Source organism: Antechinus flavipes, chromosome 3 (genome assembly GCF_016432865.1).
Source record: "Antechinus flavipes isolate AdamAnt ecotype Samford, QLD, Australia chromosome 3, AdamAnt_v2, whole genome shotgun sequence".
In the NCBI taxonomy this organism is placed as follows: Eukaryota; Metazoa; Chordata; class Mammalia; order Dasyuromorphia; family Dasyuridae; genus Antechinus; species Antechinus flavipes.
This window is the reverse complement of record NC_067400.1, coordinates 623,433,674-623,450,086: the sequence shown is the minus strand read 5'-3', so window position 1 is coordinate 623,450,086 and position 16,413 is coordinate 623,433,674. Positions and strand designations below refer to the sequence as shown.

General features: G+C 49.4%; 1 protein-coding gene across 1 annotated transcript; it reads right to left on the bottom strand.

Annotated features, from left to right (window-relative positions):
• Nucleotides 1-9,062: 9,062 nt before the first annotated feature.
• LOC127557614 (leukocyte immunoglobulin-like receptor subfamily B member 3) lies at nucleotides 9,063-14,337 on the bottom strand. The gene is made up of 11 exons (XM_051990924.1): nucleotides 14,091-14,337; nucleotides 13,791-13,826; nucleotides 13,320-13,604; nucleotides 11,800-12,093; nucleotides 11,371-11,439; nucleotides 10,514-10,990; nucleotides 9,868-9,978; nucleotides 9,753-9,795; nucleotides 9,564-9,601; nucleotides 9,414-9,466; nucleotides 9,063-9,282 (listed from the first exon to the last, which is right to left on the bottom strand). Exons 1-11 carry the CDS (start codon nucleotides 14,122-14,124, stop codon nucleotides 9,154-9,156), a joined length of 1,569 nt encoding a protein of 522 aa, XP_051846884.1. The 5' UTR covers nucleotides 14,125-14,337; the 3' UTR covers nucleotides 9,063-9,153.
• Between the last annotated feature and the right edge of the window lie 2,076 nt (nucleotides 14,338-16,413).

The window sequence follows — 16,413 nt, the reverse complement described above, 5'->3', positions numbered from 1 at the left end:
GGCTTTTAATTTGTTCTTTTCCTAGTTTTTTTAGTTACATGTCCAATTCGTTGATCTTCTCTTTATTTTATTTATGTAAGTAAGATTCAAAATTTCCCCTAAGAACTGCTTAGGCTGCATCCCACAATGTTGCCTCATTATTATCACTCTTCTGCATGATATTATTGATTGTTTTATGATTTGTTGTTTGACCCTGGGTGAGAGCCTTTCCTTGTAGGACTAAAAAAGCTCAGGAGGTATCAAACTTTTTACTAAAAGGGATTATGTCTCATTTTGGCCTAACTTTTTATGGAGTGACAATGGCCCAGCCGTCACCTCACAGACACCTCAAACTGTGGTAGAGAAACTTAAAATCGTCAATTCCACTCTGCCTGGCATCCTCAGTTCTCTGAGAAGGCAGAAATTATGAATCATATCCTTAAGTAAGTCCTTAGTAAGTGGTGCCTGGAGATTTATGAAGACTGGGTGAAAACTCTCCTCTTTGGACAGCTTAGAGTCCCAGCTCAGCCTCTTGGAGCTCCTGTATGTGTGGCCATTCTTGACCTCTGACATTCATGTGTAGACTCAAAACAACAACTAGTCACTCAGTTTGCCACCCAGCTTGGTGCTGTGTGGAAGGCTCTTTCTGAGTAGGTAAACAAATGCCTCCCAAGATTGGCAGATGTTCATTCCCAGATAGTCACCCCAATAAATTTGGGAGAGATAGTATATCTAAAATCTTGGAAGATACAAGGAACTGATCCCTTGACCCAAAGTGGAAAGAGACACACTGGATCATTTAGATCACTCCGACTCCTGTCAAACTCGAAGGTCTCCCTAGTTGGACCCATAATAAAGCTGTGCTCTCCTTCTGATGCCAAACTCATGCCAGTACATGTGTGAGCCAGAGGAGAGCCTGAAGCTGCTTGTTCAGAAAACAGACATCCCTTGGAGGTCCTGAAGGAATAAAGAAGACATTACCTGGGTGATATTTTTTCTCAGTCCTCCTGATAATTTTATAAGAACAAAATGATAAAATGATAAAATTTCAACGATCGTGCCTTCTGCCCTGGCAACTTATCCATTTACTGTGCCTCATATGTGATTTCTTTCTTGTTATTATTGGGTGTTTTATCCTGAATGAAGGGAGGAGATCTAGGTAGGGTAGCCGAGGATGGCAAAGACTCAGTGGTTTGCCTCGGTGACCACCCTCAGACAGGGCTCTACCAGAGACCACTTGCTCAATCCACCAAGTCTGCCTTTCCTGATTCGTCCATAGGCACCCCCCAGGGAACCTCACTTTTCATTTTGGAGGATATCGGAGAGCAAGGAGCCAAGCAAGTAAATTTATAGGGCTTTGGAGAGTACAAAACAAAAAACAGAACAGGATAAATGGATTCTACATATACTCAATTGAAATCATCTCCTTCCTGAGAGAGAAAGGCAGGGACATCTCTAAAACTCTTGTCAGCTTGAAGTGTAATGCCTCAGTTTCCCTGAATTATTATACTTGTTTTCCTGAATTATTATGCTATGCCTTGCATAAAAATTATTATGGCCACCCCCCCCCACTTTCCTTACCCCATTAAGCTCTGGCCACTTTCACATTCCAAAGAGTCATAAAATCCCAAATGGCTCATCTCAAATGCCTGGGTATTGTTCACTATCTCTTGCCTAGACTTGCTGTCTCCTGCTCCTGACCTTCTTGATCCCCAATCTGTCAGAACTAAATTATGATCCTTTGCTGAAATTATGACTCATGCACTCATCCAGTGTTCTGCCCCACCTTGCCTTTGTTTCCCTGATAACTGAAGCCTATAAAAGTCTCTGGAATTGATTGCTCGCTGCTGGATGCTTTGAGACATGAGTTCTATTCAGCTGGCTGATTTCAGCTAGCTCATATTCTCCACTATTAAAATATTAAAACTAATCTCTGTCTTGCCTCACTTTCTCCAGCATTACAGAAGCAGTTACAGAAGCAATGACTTTTGCTCCTTTAGGTCCTAACTTCTTGAGACTATTTGACCAGGGAAACAATGTTCTTAGAAACACAACCATTAGGGATGATAATGGTAAAGGCTCCAAGTTGTCTTGTCTTAGAAATGCTATATCTCTGTCTTTGGATTATTTTGTCCTAATTTACATTTTAGAGCCATCTTGTTTTAGTTTAGATTTGATGGCCAGATGGGATGCTCGGAGATGCCTTATCTAACCACTTCCCAACTCCACCTGTCAGATGGGAGATGTGAAGCACCAGGTTTTCTCTTACTTTTTCCTATAAAAATACCTCTTTGTCCCCTCCTTTTCTGCAGGTTCCATTTTGAAACTTAGCCTACTGTCAACAGTGTCAAAATAATAAAAAAACTTTGCTTCTTGATTTGGAGATGGTCTACAAATTCTTTTGAGACACTGTGACACCAGTCTAGAGCTCCAGTACTTTTTTGGATCCTTAACATTCAGACCTGTGTTTCTGGAAAATCCCCATTCTGGTTTTAGCCAAAAACCCTGAGGTCTTCCTCTCCCAGCTTTATTTATTTAGTTTTTTTTTTGACTAGGTGAAAGAGGAGATTCTTTGCCTCAATTGTTACCAAGTCTCAATCACTAAATGAGTGTGACCACCTTTAAATTGAGACCTGTTTAAAGACAGCCTAAAAAGGCCAAGGTTTCCCATTCTATTCAGGGGCATCTCCAGTTGTTCTGATCTATATCTGGTCACTGGACCCAGATGACTCTGGAGGGGAAAGTGAGGCAGGAGACCTCGTACAGCTCTCCCTCATCCAAATCGAACTCACTTGCATGTCATGGTATCACCTGTGTCATGATCCTCTTGGGGAAGGAAATCTCTTTGGTAGTTGAGTGGAAGATGGACAGGAAAGGGCAAAGACTCGAATTACACAGACTCAGCAATGGGCTATAGCAATACTATCCCCAGTTTTCAGCTGAAGTGGTAGAAGCAGCTAGAGATGAAAGGATTTACTCAGGATCATACCTAATAACTGTCTCAGGCTGGATTTAAATTCATTTCCAGTGGTTATGCACTACCTGACTGATATTGCCATTATTTGCTTTTTTTAAAAAGCATGTAATAAATCACACGTATTGCTTTTGAAACTGACCTACTTGTCTACACTCCCTTCTGATTTTTCCCCTCTTTTTTCTGTCCATTTTACACAATGGACTCATTTATTTATTTGGGTTTTTGCATCACTCTAGCAGTAATGATATGCTTCTCCCCTAATTCCTCATTTCCCCTCTAATCCCCCTTCCAAATAAAAAAAACCTAAAGAAAGACAAAAACAACTTTGTTACGGGTCATTAAATCAAGCTAAACTGAACCACAAAGTGACTGTCCACCAAATGTCTGTGCTTTTCGTTATCCAGTGACTACTTCCTTTTCACCATCAGGGGGTCAATGGCTTCATCTGGCCTCTTCAGGAGTCATGTTTAGTCACTAAATTAATCCAAATTTTTTTGCCTTTCATACATATGTTTCTTTATAATATCATCTGCATTCAATGAAGTAGAGTCCTTTTAAGCATTCTTGATGAAAAGACCAGAACTGAATAGAAAATTTGACTTTCAGATACAAGATTCAAGAGAAGCATAAAAAGGTAAATAGGAAAGTAAAATCATAAGGAACTTAATAAGGTTAAATTGTTTACATTCTAACATAGGAAGATGATACTTGTAACTCAAAAGAACTTTCTCATTATTAGAGCATACATAGACAGAGGGCACACATGTGAGTTGAATATAAAGAGATGATATTTAAAAAAAATAAAATTAAGGGGGGGTAAAGAGGAATGTTCTGGAAGTAAAGGAAAGGGAGAGGTAGGGTAAGATAAATAATCTCATAAAACAGACAAGAAAAAGCTTTTACAGTGAAGGGGAAGAGGAGGAGGAAAGAGGGAGGGAGTGAACCTTACTCTCATCAGAATTTGCTCAGAGAGAATAATATGCACACTTAAGTGGATACAACAATATCTTATCTACAGAAAAAAAGGGGAGAAAGGGAAGATTAGGGGTTAACAGAAGAGAAGCAGATTGGTGAGAGGGGGTAGCCAAAAACAAAACTCTTTTGAGGAATTACAGGATGAAAGAAGAGAGATAATAAAATAAATATGGTGGTGGGAGGAATAGAATGGAGGATAATAGCAATAGCAATTGTGAAAAAAAAATTTAAAGCAAATTTCTCTGAAAAACATCTTATTTCTCAAACATGTATAGAACTGAATAAAATGTACAAAAATAAGAAACGTTCCCCAAATGATAAATGATTAAAGGATATGTCCAATTTTCAGATGAAGTAATCAAAGCTGGCTATAGCTATATTAAAAAAATGTTCTTACCCATTATTGACTGGAGAAATGTCCATTAAAACAATTCTGAGAAATTAACCCATACCTGTCAAATTGCCTAATAGGGCAGAAAAGAAAAATGGCACATTAGAGGGGATGTAGGAAAAATGAGATATTAACACCCTGTTGGCGAAATGGTGAATTGATTCAACCATTCTGCAGAACAATTTTTAGCTATGCCAAAGGATATAAAACATGAATACTCTTTGACTTAGCAATCCCAGGAGAGATAAAAAACCCAAAGGAAATACAAAAGTATTCATAGCAGCTGTCTTCTGGGGACAAAGAATTGGAAAGTGAGGGGGTGCGGAAGAAATTGTGGTACGTGATTCTGATAGAATACTGTTGTGCTGTAAGAAATAATAGAATGCTCTAGAAAAACTTGGAGAGACTTCCATGAGCTGATGCAAAGTGACTTCTACTACTAGGTACAAAGAAGCAGCAATATTGTAGGATGATCAGCTTTGAATGACTTAGCTATTGGCAATATAATGATTCAGGACAAATCTGAAGGACTTAAGATGAAAAGTGCTCGGTATATAAAGGGAAAGAGCTGAGGGTATGTAAATCCTGATATAAGCATACTTTTTAAACTTTATTTTTCTTGAGGTTTTTTTTTTTGGGGGGGAAGGAGGGCTGTTTCTTTTACAACATGACTATCATGGAAATGTTTTGCATGATTGCACACGTGTAGTCTATATCAAATCGCTTGCCTTGTCAATGAGAGGGGATAAAGAGAATATTTGAAACTCATTTAAAAACAAATGTTAAAAATGGTTTTAATAAGTAACTGGGAAAAAATAAAATGCTAAATAACATTTTTAAAAATGTTGTTTTCCTGGGATAAACAGTTCTCTTGGTTCTGTTCACTTTGTTCTGCATTTGTTTATGTTCCCAGAATTCTCTGAAATCGTTTCTTTTCTCATTTCTCATAGGGCATTACGTATATCTCTATTCCAGTTTTTGCTCAGCCATTGCCTAATTAAGGGGAATCCCCTCCAGATACTTCCCTTCCTCTTTTCATCATTTAGTCTCCTGTCCTGTCCTGTCCTCTCTTCCCCTTTCTTTCTGTTCCATCCCCTGCTCTCCCCTCCTTTCTTCTCTCCTTAACTCTATGTGTTTCTATTTCTTAAAATTTAAAATAAGGATGACAATATCAACTCTCTCCCAAAATTATTATGAGAATCAAACAACATATTTGTAGCCATTCTCCAATTGATAAATGGTCAAAGGATATGAACAGACAATTCTCAGATGAAGAAATTAAAACTATTTATAGATATATGAAAATATGCTCCAAATCATTATTAATCAGAGAAATGCAAATTAAGACAACCCTGAGATACCACTACACACCTGTCAGATTGGCTAGAATGACAGGGAAAGATAATGAGGAATGTTGGAGGGGATGCAGGAAAACAGGGACATTGATACATTGTTGGTGGAATTGTGAACACATCCAGCCATTCTGGAGAGTAATTTGGAACTATACTCAAAAAGTTATCAAACTGTGCATACCCTTTGATCCAGAAGTGCTACTACTGGGCTTATACCCCAAAGAAATACTAAAGAAGGGAAAGGGACCTGTATGTGCCAAAATGTTTGTGGCAGCCCTATTTGTAGTGGCAGAAGCTGAAAAATGAATGGATGCCCATCCATTGGAGAATGGTTGGGTAAATTGTGGTATATGAATATTATGGAATATTACTGTAAGAAATGACCAGCAGGATGAATACAGAGAGGCTTGGAGAGACTTACATGAACTGATGCTGAGTAAAATGAGCAGAACCAGGAGATCATTATACACTTCAACGATACTGTATGAAGATGTATTCTGATGGAAGTGGATTTCTTCGACAAAGAGAACATCTAACTCAGTTTCAATTGATCAATGATGGACAGAAGCAGCTACACCCAAAGAAAGAACACTGGGAAATGAATGTAAACTGTTTGCATTGTTGTTTTTCTTCCTGGGCTATTTATACCTTATGAATCCAATTCTTCCTGTGCAACAAGAGAACTGCTCAGTTCTGCACACATATATTGTATCTAGGATATACTGTGATATATTTAACATGTATAAGACTGCTTGCCATCTAGGGCAGGGGGTGGAGGGAGGGAGGGGAAAAATCGGAACAGAAGTGAGTAAAAGGGATAATGTTGTAAAAAAAATTACCCTGGCATGGGTTCTGTCAATAAAAAGTTATTTAAAAAAAACATAATATTTGTAAAGTGCTTAGCACAATCAGGCACTCAGGAGGTGATTAATTAATGTTTATTTCCATTTTCTCTGGTTTTCCTTTCCCTCTCCTCTCCTTCCCTTTCTCCTCTTTTTCTGGTTTCTCCAACTTCTTTTGAGTTCCAACTAAAGTCCTACCTGATGGAAGAACCTCCTACCATCCCCCTCACCCCAGGTTTCCTTAATTCTAGTTCCTTCCTCTTTTTAATCTATTGCCATTTTTCCCATCTAGTCTTAGTCATAGTTGTTGTCATGTCACATTACACAGTGAACTCTTTAAGAACACTTCCTGTCTTTGCCTTTTTTTGTATCCCCAGACTTAGTATAGTGCCTGGCATACAGTAGGCACTTAACTCATGCATATTAACTGTTGACTGACTCCTGGCCTCCACACTTTTCCAAAGAAGTATCTCTCAATCCCTCTGAATACTAGGGCCTTCCCTCTCCTCTTTATTTCCCATTTTCCAGGTCTTTATCTGGTCAGTATTGTTACTGGCAGATGGTTTCCCCCAAAGATTATTTCAAGACTTCATATAGGCAAAATGATACCGGGTTGACAGAAAAATAATTTTTTTTATATATTGCAATGTTGTATATTCCTCTTAGGCAGTAAAAGTTGAAGAAAAGTCAGATACTCCATTCAATATCATAAAAGTTGAACAAACTTTGTTAAAAGAGTCATTATCTCATTTATCCCTTCAGGAAACAAACTTCATCAAACTTTCCAGGTAAACTCAATCAGGTTACAAACTAAACGACATTCAGAGGGTACACAAATAGACTAAGGGAAAAAGAAGTTTCCCATGTTTCCAAGGAATCTGGGACAGTTTGGGCTGCTCATGCATGGCATGTTTAGGCTTTAAGTAAAATTCACATTCCATGGGAAAGATTTTGCTCAGATGAGGTTAATATTAACAGAAGATAGGGTTGTAGGTAACCAAAATTTGCAGGAGGAATGACACTTAGTCCCAAATAATAAAAAGAAATTTAATAAATAAAAATAATAATTCCCATTATTGCTTAGTTGTTCTAGGGAGGTAGGAAGTCCCCTTCTCACTGTGAGTATAAATATATTAATGAGAGGAGAGGAACGAAGAGAGGGGACGGTGAAGAGCATATCCTAGGAGGATCGTGAGTCTGGGATAGATGACTGGAGAGCCTCAGTCCTGCATTTCCAGAAGGAGGTGAGAAAAATCACAATTGAGGTTTTTCCTTTCTATTTGCTCATGCAGGGACCAGTGTCTGTAGACACTGATCGACACAGTCAATCAGTCCTTGAAGGACATTGCTGAAAGGTGAGTTTGCCCAAATCTTCTCAAGGACCCGACCTAACCGGAAGACCTTATGAAGAGATTTTTCTAGGTGAACTCTTGCCCTTGCAGACCCTCCTTTAGAATTCGGGGTGACCCAGATTGTGAAGGAGAAAACTAAGCTGAGGGGCCTGGAGAGAGATGGAGTCCTTTGTCCATATTGATTGGAGGCTGCTGAGAGTCATGATCAAATCATGTTCCCAACAGGAGGAGCTGGAGACTTTTAGGCCACTTCCTCAGTAACCCCTTCATTAATTGTGTTCACAGCCCAGGTTGATTTTCCGCCTGTCAAAGGCTCCTCCTTTCCAAGGGTATTTAAGCGTTAAGGGATCTCCATGGTTTTGTCTTGGTTTATCAAGAGAGAAGAATGGTCATCAAGTTAATGAGTAGCAGCTAGCATAATTAATAAATTATTAATAACCCAGAAACTCTCTCGAGCGCTTCAGGTGTCACAAAAGCACATCGTGGCTGTGGTCTTGCTTGATAATTTGTCCCCCGGGGCTTCTGCCCAGAGTTCTTTGGCCCAAGGGAGAATGCCTCATTCTGGAGGAGCAGAGTGATTAGGGGCTGAACTAGGTGGAGCTCATTTTATATCAGAGGCAAATGAAAGAGATGGTTTCATCCGAGGCCAAACAGGCACTTCAGGCCCTGGTGCTTGGTCTCCAACTCCAGGCCTCATTAAGTAAGTCTGAAGGGCCTTCATAAAAACTCAGAGGAGGGAGGTGAGGGAGGGAGATGGAGAGAGGGAGATAGGAGGAGGGAGAGGGAGGGAGGTGAGGCAGGGAGATGGAAGGAGGGAGATGAGGGAGGGAGAAGGAGGGAGGGAGCTCTCTCTGATTTCCCCGATAACCAGTCACCCATCACAGAGACACCTCTCCTTTCTCTTCGGGTTGTTCTCTCCCCAAACCCGGACCTGAGCACACTGGGAGTCAGTAGGAAGAACGGGGTCCGTAAAGAGATTGCCATCCTCATTCTGGTCTCCACTTCCGCTGGAGGTAGGGGAGCTCTCTGGCCCCTACACTTGTACTGAGAGCAGGATCTGTCCGGTGCTGATCAGTGTCGGGACTGTCCTCCCCGGGCGTGGCCTGGGCTCATTCTATTGGAGGAAAGCCCCGTCCGTGCCCGAGCCGGGAGGGGGCGCTGCTCCCAGCGGCTTGGGGTCCCCTCCGGCCTTCCCTGGGGCAACGAGCGGGCTCCTCACCGCGGGTCCGGCTGCCTGGGCGGGACAGAGGCTGCGGGGGCGGGGCTCCTCCCTTTGGGCCCGGGCTCAGCGCAGGGCGGCGTAGAGGCTGGGAGCCTCCGGGGCCGAAGGGGGAAGCTCCTCGGCCCCCGCCCCGAGCCTGCGGAGGTCCAGCTGGGCGTAGGTCACTTGCTGAGGGTCTTCCCCGCGGGGAGCCTGCGGGAGGAGAGGAGGGGCTGAGCGGGGGGAGAGCCTGAGCCCACCTCCCGCTGGGTGTGGGTGTGAGTCGCCCCGCCCCCCCCTCTGCCCACCCCCACCCCCCCTACCCCCCGAGCTCAGAGACTCACGGCTGTGTCCTCCCGCGTGGCCTCTGTCTGCCCGCCATCCTCCACAGCAGCGTCTGAGGCAGAGAAGCAGGGGCTCAGGACCCGGCTCTGCCCAGGGCCAGGCCTTTCCCTCTCCCAGCCCCTCCCCCTCCCGCCCCGCCCCTCACTCACACAGCGTCTCCTCCATGGGGGTCGCAGCTGGGTCTGAGCTGGGGAACCAGAAGGCACAGAGTGAGGGAGGTCGAGGGGGGGGGCGGTCAGGTGTGGCGGGGGAGGGGCTGGGAAGGGGGGCAGGTGCGGCGGGGGAGGGGCTGAGAAGGGGGACAGTGGGGTGAGGGGGGGTCTATCTGGGGCTCCTACCTCTTGGGGGTCTTCTTGCCCTCTGCCCCTCTGCTCCCATTGCCTGTGGGGAGAGTCCGGGTCAGCCTTCTCTGGGGCTCAGGCCCCGGGCCCCCCCCCAGCCCCAAGAACTCACTGATTCTGGCCCGATGGCGGCGGCAGCAGAAGAGGAGGAGGAGGAGGAGGAAGAGCAGGATGAGCAGCGCTGAGGCGCCCAGCAAGATGCTGGCATGTGTCTTAGAGAGACCTGGGAGGTCACGGATGAAGAGCAAGAGGGGGAGGGGCTGAGTGACCCTGTTCTTTGGGGAGCCCCGGCCCAAGGGAGGGGGACAGAAGCCTGTGCTCAGGGAGGCCCCAGGCTTCTTAGAATCCAGGCCTCCAGACTTTATTCCCCACCCCACCCCCCTGCCCAAGCTGGCTCACACCCAGAGCACACACGACAAAACAGAGCAGCCCCTGCCCTGGGGTGTTACATTCTCCTGCTACCCAATCCCGGGGGTGGGCTCCTCTCATCTGAGATGGGAGAGGGGCAGGAAAGGTTTCCATGGTGGGGAGAAGAGGGGCGGGCTTCTTAGCTAAGTGTGGGGGACCTTTGCCTTGTCAGAGGAGGAGATGGGAGAGCGTGCAAGGGGGGGTAGAGAGGGAGGGGGGGCAGTCTGGGCAAAGGCCCAGAGGTGGGAGAATAACACAGTCCTATAACAGAAACAGGGGGCCATGGGTGAGCAGGCCTAACTGGGCATCCCGCCTGCCCCCTCCCTGTTGGGACTCTCCCAGCTACTCACCAAACAGCCAGGGCTCAGCTTCAGGGCTCTGAGTGTTTGTCTCTGTGGATGAGGAAGGGTCAGGGTCAGGGGCTGGGCAGGGGAGGCCCCTGGAGGGAGCCCCAGCTCTGCCCAGACTTTCTGCATGTGGGATGTTGGACAAGAGCCTCCCTTCTCGGGTTCTCACTTTTCCATTTGTGCAATGGGCATGTGTGCTCATGATCTCTGCTGTCTGTCCAGTTGAGAGATTTGATGCTCCCATGATGCCCGAGAGCCCTCTCCTAGCTGGATCTGAGCTTGGGAAGGGACCCAGGGAGAAGGGAGAAGCTGGGGTAGGAGGAGGGTCCCTCTGAATCCTCAGGACCCCTTGTCCTGGCTGTCCCCAGGACCCTGAGCTTCCCCCTCTGTCTTGGGGCCCTGAGGCTGTGCTGTGTTCGTGGGAGGCCTTGTTGGGCAGAGGAGGGGTGAGGGGCCAGGAGCTCTCTCTGGTGCTTCCAGCTTAGAGGAACTGGGCTGAGGGCACCTGAGCAGCCCCTCCCTCTTCAGTGGGGAAGCAGGGATGGCAGAAGCAGAGCCCCCTGCCCATAGTCCCTGCTGTGGCTGCATGGGGGTGGGGGGAGAGGGAGGCTCTGGAGAATGATGGGGAAGACAGAGAAGGGAGCAGACTTGGGGCTGTCCCGCCCTCTTTGCTCCCACCTCCCGAGGCCCTTCCTGGCAGCCGGGATCTTCCTCCTTCCCAGCTTGGAGTTCCTCCTGCCTGTGTCCCAGGCCTCCATCCCTCCTCATGCTCTGAGACAGGGGGACTCGGCCCTGACTTAGGCTGCAGGAGCAGGAGCGGAACAGAGACTGTCCCTCTGCTGAGGATGCCTGTTACTCACTGGGTGGGGAGGGGGTCAGAGCTTGGGTGCCTCCAGGGCTGTGGGGGAGGGAAGAATCCTTTGAGGTTCCTGGAACAAAGAGGGAGAAGTGTGAGGGGCTTGTGGGTATTACTCTCCCCCAGGGGCTCAGCCCTGGCCTCCTCAACCCCCTTTCCTGGGACCTGGAGATATTGTCTGTATTAGGTAACTGGACTGGCAGCCAATGGGGAGGGGTCTAGAGGGGCCAGGGAGCAGAGGCCCCAGAGTCTGGGGCCTTCTCTGAGCACGACCCATTGCCCAGACCCTCCCTTCCTCCCTCTGAGCCTCCCTCCCCCCAGCCCTCCTGGCCCCTGGGAGCTTCTGGGTCAGGGCCTGAGCAGGCAGCTTGGTGTCCCAGGGAGGGAGTGTAGCAGGGCTGGGAGGGAGGGGGAAGGGGCCAGGGTCTCTCACCTGTGACCCTGAGCTCCAGGGGGTCACTGGGGGCTGACCACTCATGGGGGGAGTGACTCTGAAAGCTGTAGCATCGGTACGTCCCTCCATGGGTGAAGTTCACAGCAGGGATAGGGAAATCGGCCTGAGAGCCCTGAGCAAGGAGCTGGGCCGGGGCTTTGGTGACTTGTTCTCCATCCTTGTACAGGGCAGAGCGGTCATAGCGATTCCCTGAATAGCACCGGAGGGTCACGGCCTCTCCTTCGGCCACCGCGGAGCTGGGCCAGGCCGAGAGGGAGGGGGGGCCATAGCGGTCTGTGGGAGGAGGGGCCAGAGTTAGGGCTGGAAGGCTTCTCCTTGGGGGGGGGGCAGATCTGGCTGCTGGGGGGGCTGGCCTGGGCCTGCCTGGACCCCAGGATGGGCTGGAATTTTAATTCACATCCAGAACCACACAAATATTGCAGGTTTTGGGGTAGAAAAAAGAGCCTTAGAAACCTCTGGGGGAAGAAAGGAAATCTCCAGCTTTTTGAGCACAGGAAGGATGTTGGACAGCAAGGCAGGATGGGGGGGAGTGAAAAATGGGGGTAGGGGAGAGAGGGAAAGGGAGAGAGAGAAAGGAGGGGTGGAAAAAGACAGAAAGAGGAGAGAGGAAGGGAGGGAGCTCCAGAGAGAAGAACATAGGGGAAAAGAGACAGATTCAGCTCAGGGCCAGGGAGAGACACAGGGAAGCTTTCTCCCTGGGAGGGGGCCCCAGGCCCTGGTCCTCTCTCACAGAATCTCTTCATTGGGGGAGGCTTGGAGTTGGGGCAGTTACACCCGGTTATGACCTGAGTGGGCTGGCTCTCACCCCCAAAGCAGACGCTGCTCTCACTGTGGCCCCTGGGCAGGTCCCTGGGAAGGACAATAAGAGGCTTGACTGGGATTCCTGGTTCCCTTGACTCTGACTTCCCACAGAGACCCCTGGGGCTACCCAGAGGAGACACTCCCTCCCCTCCCTGTGCCTAGGTCTGAGCTGGGGGAGGGCACAGAGCAGCAGCCGGTCCCTCTAATCTCCTCTGCCTTTGGGAGGGTCAGAGCTGAGAGGGGGAGATGGCCCACTAGTCCTGTGTCCCCTCCAGGGAACCATCAGCTCTGTCTGGGCTTCTGAACCCCAAACTGAATCTCTACATCCTGGGGGTGCAGAAGCCAGAGCACTGGGCCTAGAATTAGCAAACCCCCAAGTTCAAATCCAGCCTCAGACACTTCCCAGTGAGATGGTCCTGAGCTAGTCACTTCTCTGTTTGCCTCAGTTTCCCCACCTGTAAGATGAGAGAGTATCCATCTGGCAGTTATTGTGAGAAGAGTGCTTGGTGCTGCATAAGTGTTGACTCCCTTCCCCCACTTCTAGCCCCAGGGGAGAGCAGAGGCAGGGAGAGGGTAGAAGGCAGAAGGGCAGGGTCAGAGGGCAGCTCGGGACCAAGCTGGGCTGGGGAGGAGCTCAGGGGCTGCTGGGACCCCGCGCCAGCCCTGCCCGAGGGAAGGAGTGACCGGGACTTCCTCACCCGTGGCCACCAGCTCCAGGGGGTCACTGAGCTCTGACCAGTCGGACGCTGTTCTGTAGCGACAGAAGTAGGTCCCTGCGTGATTCAGTGTCATCGATGGGATGGAAAACTCGACCTCATCTTCCTGTGACAGCTTGGAGCCGATACGTAGAAATCCAGATCCCAGCTCTTTCTCCAGAAAGTATTCAGCAGCCCCCGGTGACCCCCGGCACCTGAAGGTCACGCTTCTCCCGAGGGGCCCCAGGGACCCATTCTCTGCTCTGAGGGAGGGTCTGGGGAGCTCGTCTGGAAGGGAATGAGAGCTGTCAGCTCCAGGGGATCCCCTGCTCTCTGCTCCCCCAAACTGGGTCCCCCTTCAAACCCTGACAATCCAGCCCAGACCCCCCCTCACTTCCCTCTCCTGGGGAGCTGTCTGCTCTGGGGGGAGGGGGGAAGGAGAGGAATAAAAAAGGGGGGAGGGGGAGGACTCACCTTCCTGCGCCCTCATCCTGTGGCCCAGACACAGCCCTAGCAGAGAGGACCCTGATTACTGTTGGTCAGTCCCCACTCCCTCCCTCTCCAACCCCCCCCCCCCCAGAGCAAGGAGACAGGACCCAGAGCCTGGTTCAGAGACCACCTCCCTTCCCGAGGCTTCCAGCTCCTCCCCTCCCCCCATCTTGCTGGCTGATCTCTGACTTGTTAGGCCCTTTCTCCCCCATAAATTGGGGGTGGGAGCGCTGAATCTGGGGCTCTGTAAAGTCCCCTCCATCGTGGGGGCTTCTTAGGACTCACCGAGGCACAGCAGGGCAGAGAGGGCGGGGCTCATGGTGGTCCCAGTGGGAGGGGGGCTGCTGGCCGACCCGGACCGGGGCACAGGATGCGAGCAGGGCTGGCTCTGCTCTGAGGTTCCCAAGCTTCCCCTTCCTCTTTGTGGGTGCTGCCTCCTTGCTGGCCCCGTGCTGTGGGGGAGGGGTGGGGGCGGTCACCTTGTGACAGATGGAACAATTCTTGCTAATTCTGGCCCCAGAACCTGGAAAGATCCTCGGGAAGCGTGAGGTGTCAGCCTCAGTGTGTCCCCTGCACCCTCCCAATGGGCAGGTGTTGGGCTCCCCAGGGGTCTGTGAATCTGACCCTGGGGACCAGACCCTGCCCCCAGCCCTGGCTCTCTGAGACTAGGCTCAATCCCCAGCCCAACAGAGCCTTCCCGGGTGCTAGTCACTAAGGGGTTAACCTTTAACCTCCAAATAAGGGGCTGATGGGGGGGCTGCTGCCTTAGGGCCCAGGGGCGTCTGTTTCCCCAAGAACCTGTTGGCTCCAGCCCATCCTCGGGACCTCCTGGGCCTCTGCCTTCTGTGGATGGGAGGCCTGGGACTCCCCGCTTGCCCCAGACTGGAGGGTCAGGTCCCAGGACGGGCTTATTACTCTCTAGTACTGTTGCTTACGACCCCCCCCCCCCGCCAGGGTGTTGCCCTAAAATCTTTAGCCAACCGCTGCCTCCCCAATATCAACACACCAAATGACGTCAACTAGCTCACGTGATGCCAGTGGCATTTCTGCAGCTTTTACAGAAGGAAAGTCAGGAAGGCTCCGTGAGGAGGAGAGACAACACCCTGGGGTCCGGCTCCCCCGCCTCCCTCCGGGTCCTTCCAGGCAAACGTACGGGGCTGACTGAGAAAAGGCAAGCATCTTTCCTGGTGGGTGTAACCGGGGCTCTGGGCCCCGACTCGTGACCAGCTCCAATACCTAAATCCTCCTGAGCCCTAGGAGGCCGCCGGCCAATGCCGTCTCCCCGCCAGCTGCCGTGTCACCTGCTGGAGACCCCGTGGGGAGTAAGGGCTGAGGAGTGTGAGAGTGTGTGTGAGTGTGAGAGAGTGTGTGTGAGTGCAAGTGTCAGTGTGTGTGTGAGAGAGTGAGTGTGTGTGTGAGTGTGAGAGTGTGTGTGTGAGTGTGTGAGAGTGTGTGAGTGTGAGAGTCTGTGAGTGTGAGTGTGAGAGTCTGTGAGTATGAGTGTCAGTGTGTGAGTGTGTGTGTGTGTGAGTGTGAGAGAGTGTGTGTGAGTGTGAGTGTGAATGTGAGTGAGCGTGAACATGAGTGTGTGTTGGTGTATGTTTGCAAGTTTATGTGAGTCTGAGTATGTGCGTAGGCATGTAGATAAGTGTGTATGTGAGTGTGAGATTGTATATAGGGTATGTGAGTGTGAGCATATCTGAGTGCACGTGGGTGTTCATATGCCTGTGAGTGTATCTGCACACTCAGTCACGTGGAAAAGGTGTCAGGCCCTTCGGGGAGCCCAACCCTCCCTCTCGCCCCCTCCCCCATCTCAGGGACTTGGCCAAAGGAGCAAGGCCTCCCCGGCCTCAGAGTAGGACCCAGCTCTCCCTGGGCTCCTGTAGGGCCTTAGGACGCACTGACAGGCAGCCCCGGAAGACCTGGCTGGGCGCTCCCTTGTTGGCCACATGCCCCTCCACAAGCCCCAGAGCTCCTTGGCCTGGAAGGAAGGATGTGGTGGGGGGAGGGGGAGGTCTGAGGATCTGAGGGGAGGGAGGGGCACAGTCCCAATGATTCCTGCAGGTTTAGATGTCCTCTATCAGTCTTATCTCAGAGAAGCCAATGATTCCTCTGGTTCTGAAGTTCTGTAACAGTGTCATTGTCAGCCATGCTCTTTCAGTGTCAGATGTTTTTTAAGTCTTCTCCTTTGTTTTCTCTCTCTTGTCTTTCTGCGATGGACAAGGCGAATACAGCTCAGTGGCCCCCATCTGCTTCCTTCTCCATCTGTAGAGATACAAGCAAACCCTCTCTCCCAGGCAGTTAGCCTATCTGGTCCCTTCCATTTAGCACTTTCTAAATCCCCCTCATCACCTGGTGACTATATTGGAGCTGCTCCCACTGGACACTGCCCTTCTGGTGGGTTAAAAAGCCTGTATTCTCCCCAGTTGTAATCCCTTTCTTCCATCCTGATTGCTTTTTGCCTGATTGATCATGTCAGAGTATTGAAGTTCTAAATCTTACCTGCATGTAACCTCGGCTGCCATCCCATGCCCCACCTGTCTTTTGTATGATACCTTGGAGCTGGGCCCTGCCTCTCATTTTTGGGTCCATCTACATTCTGAGGCTC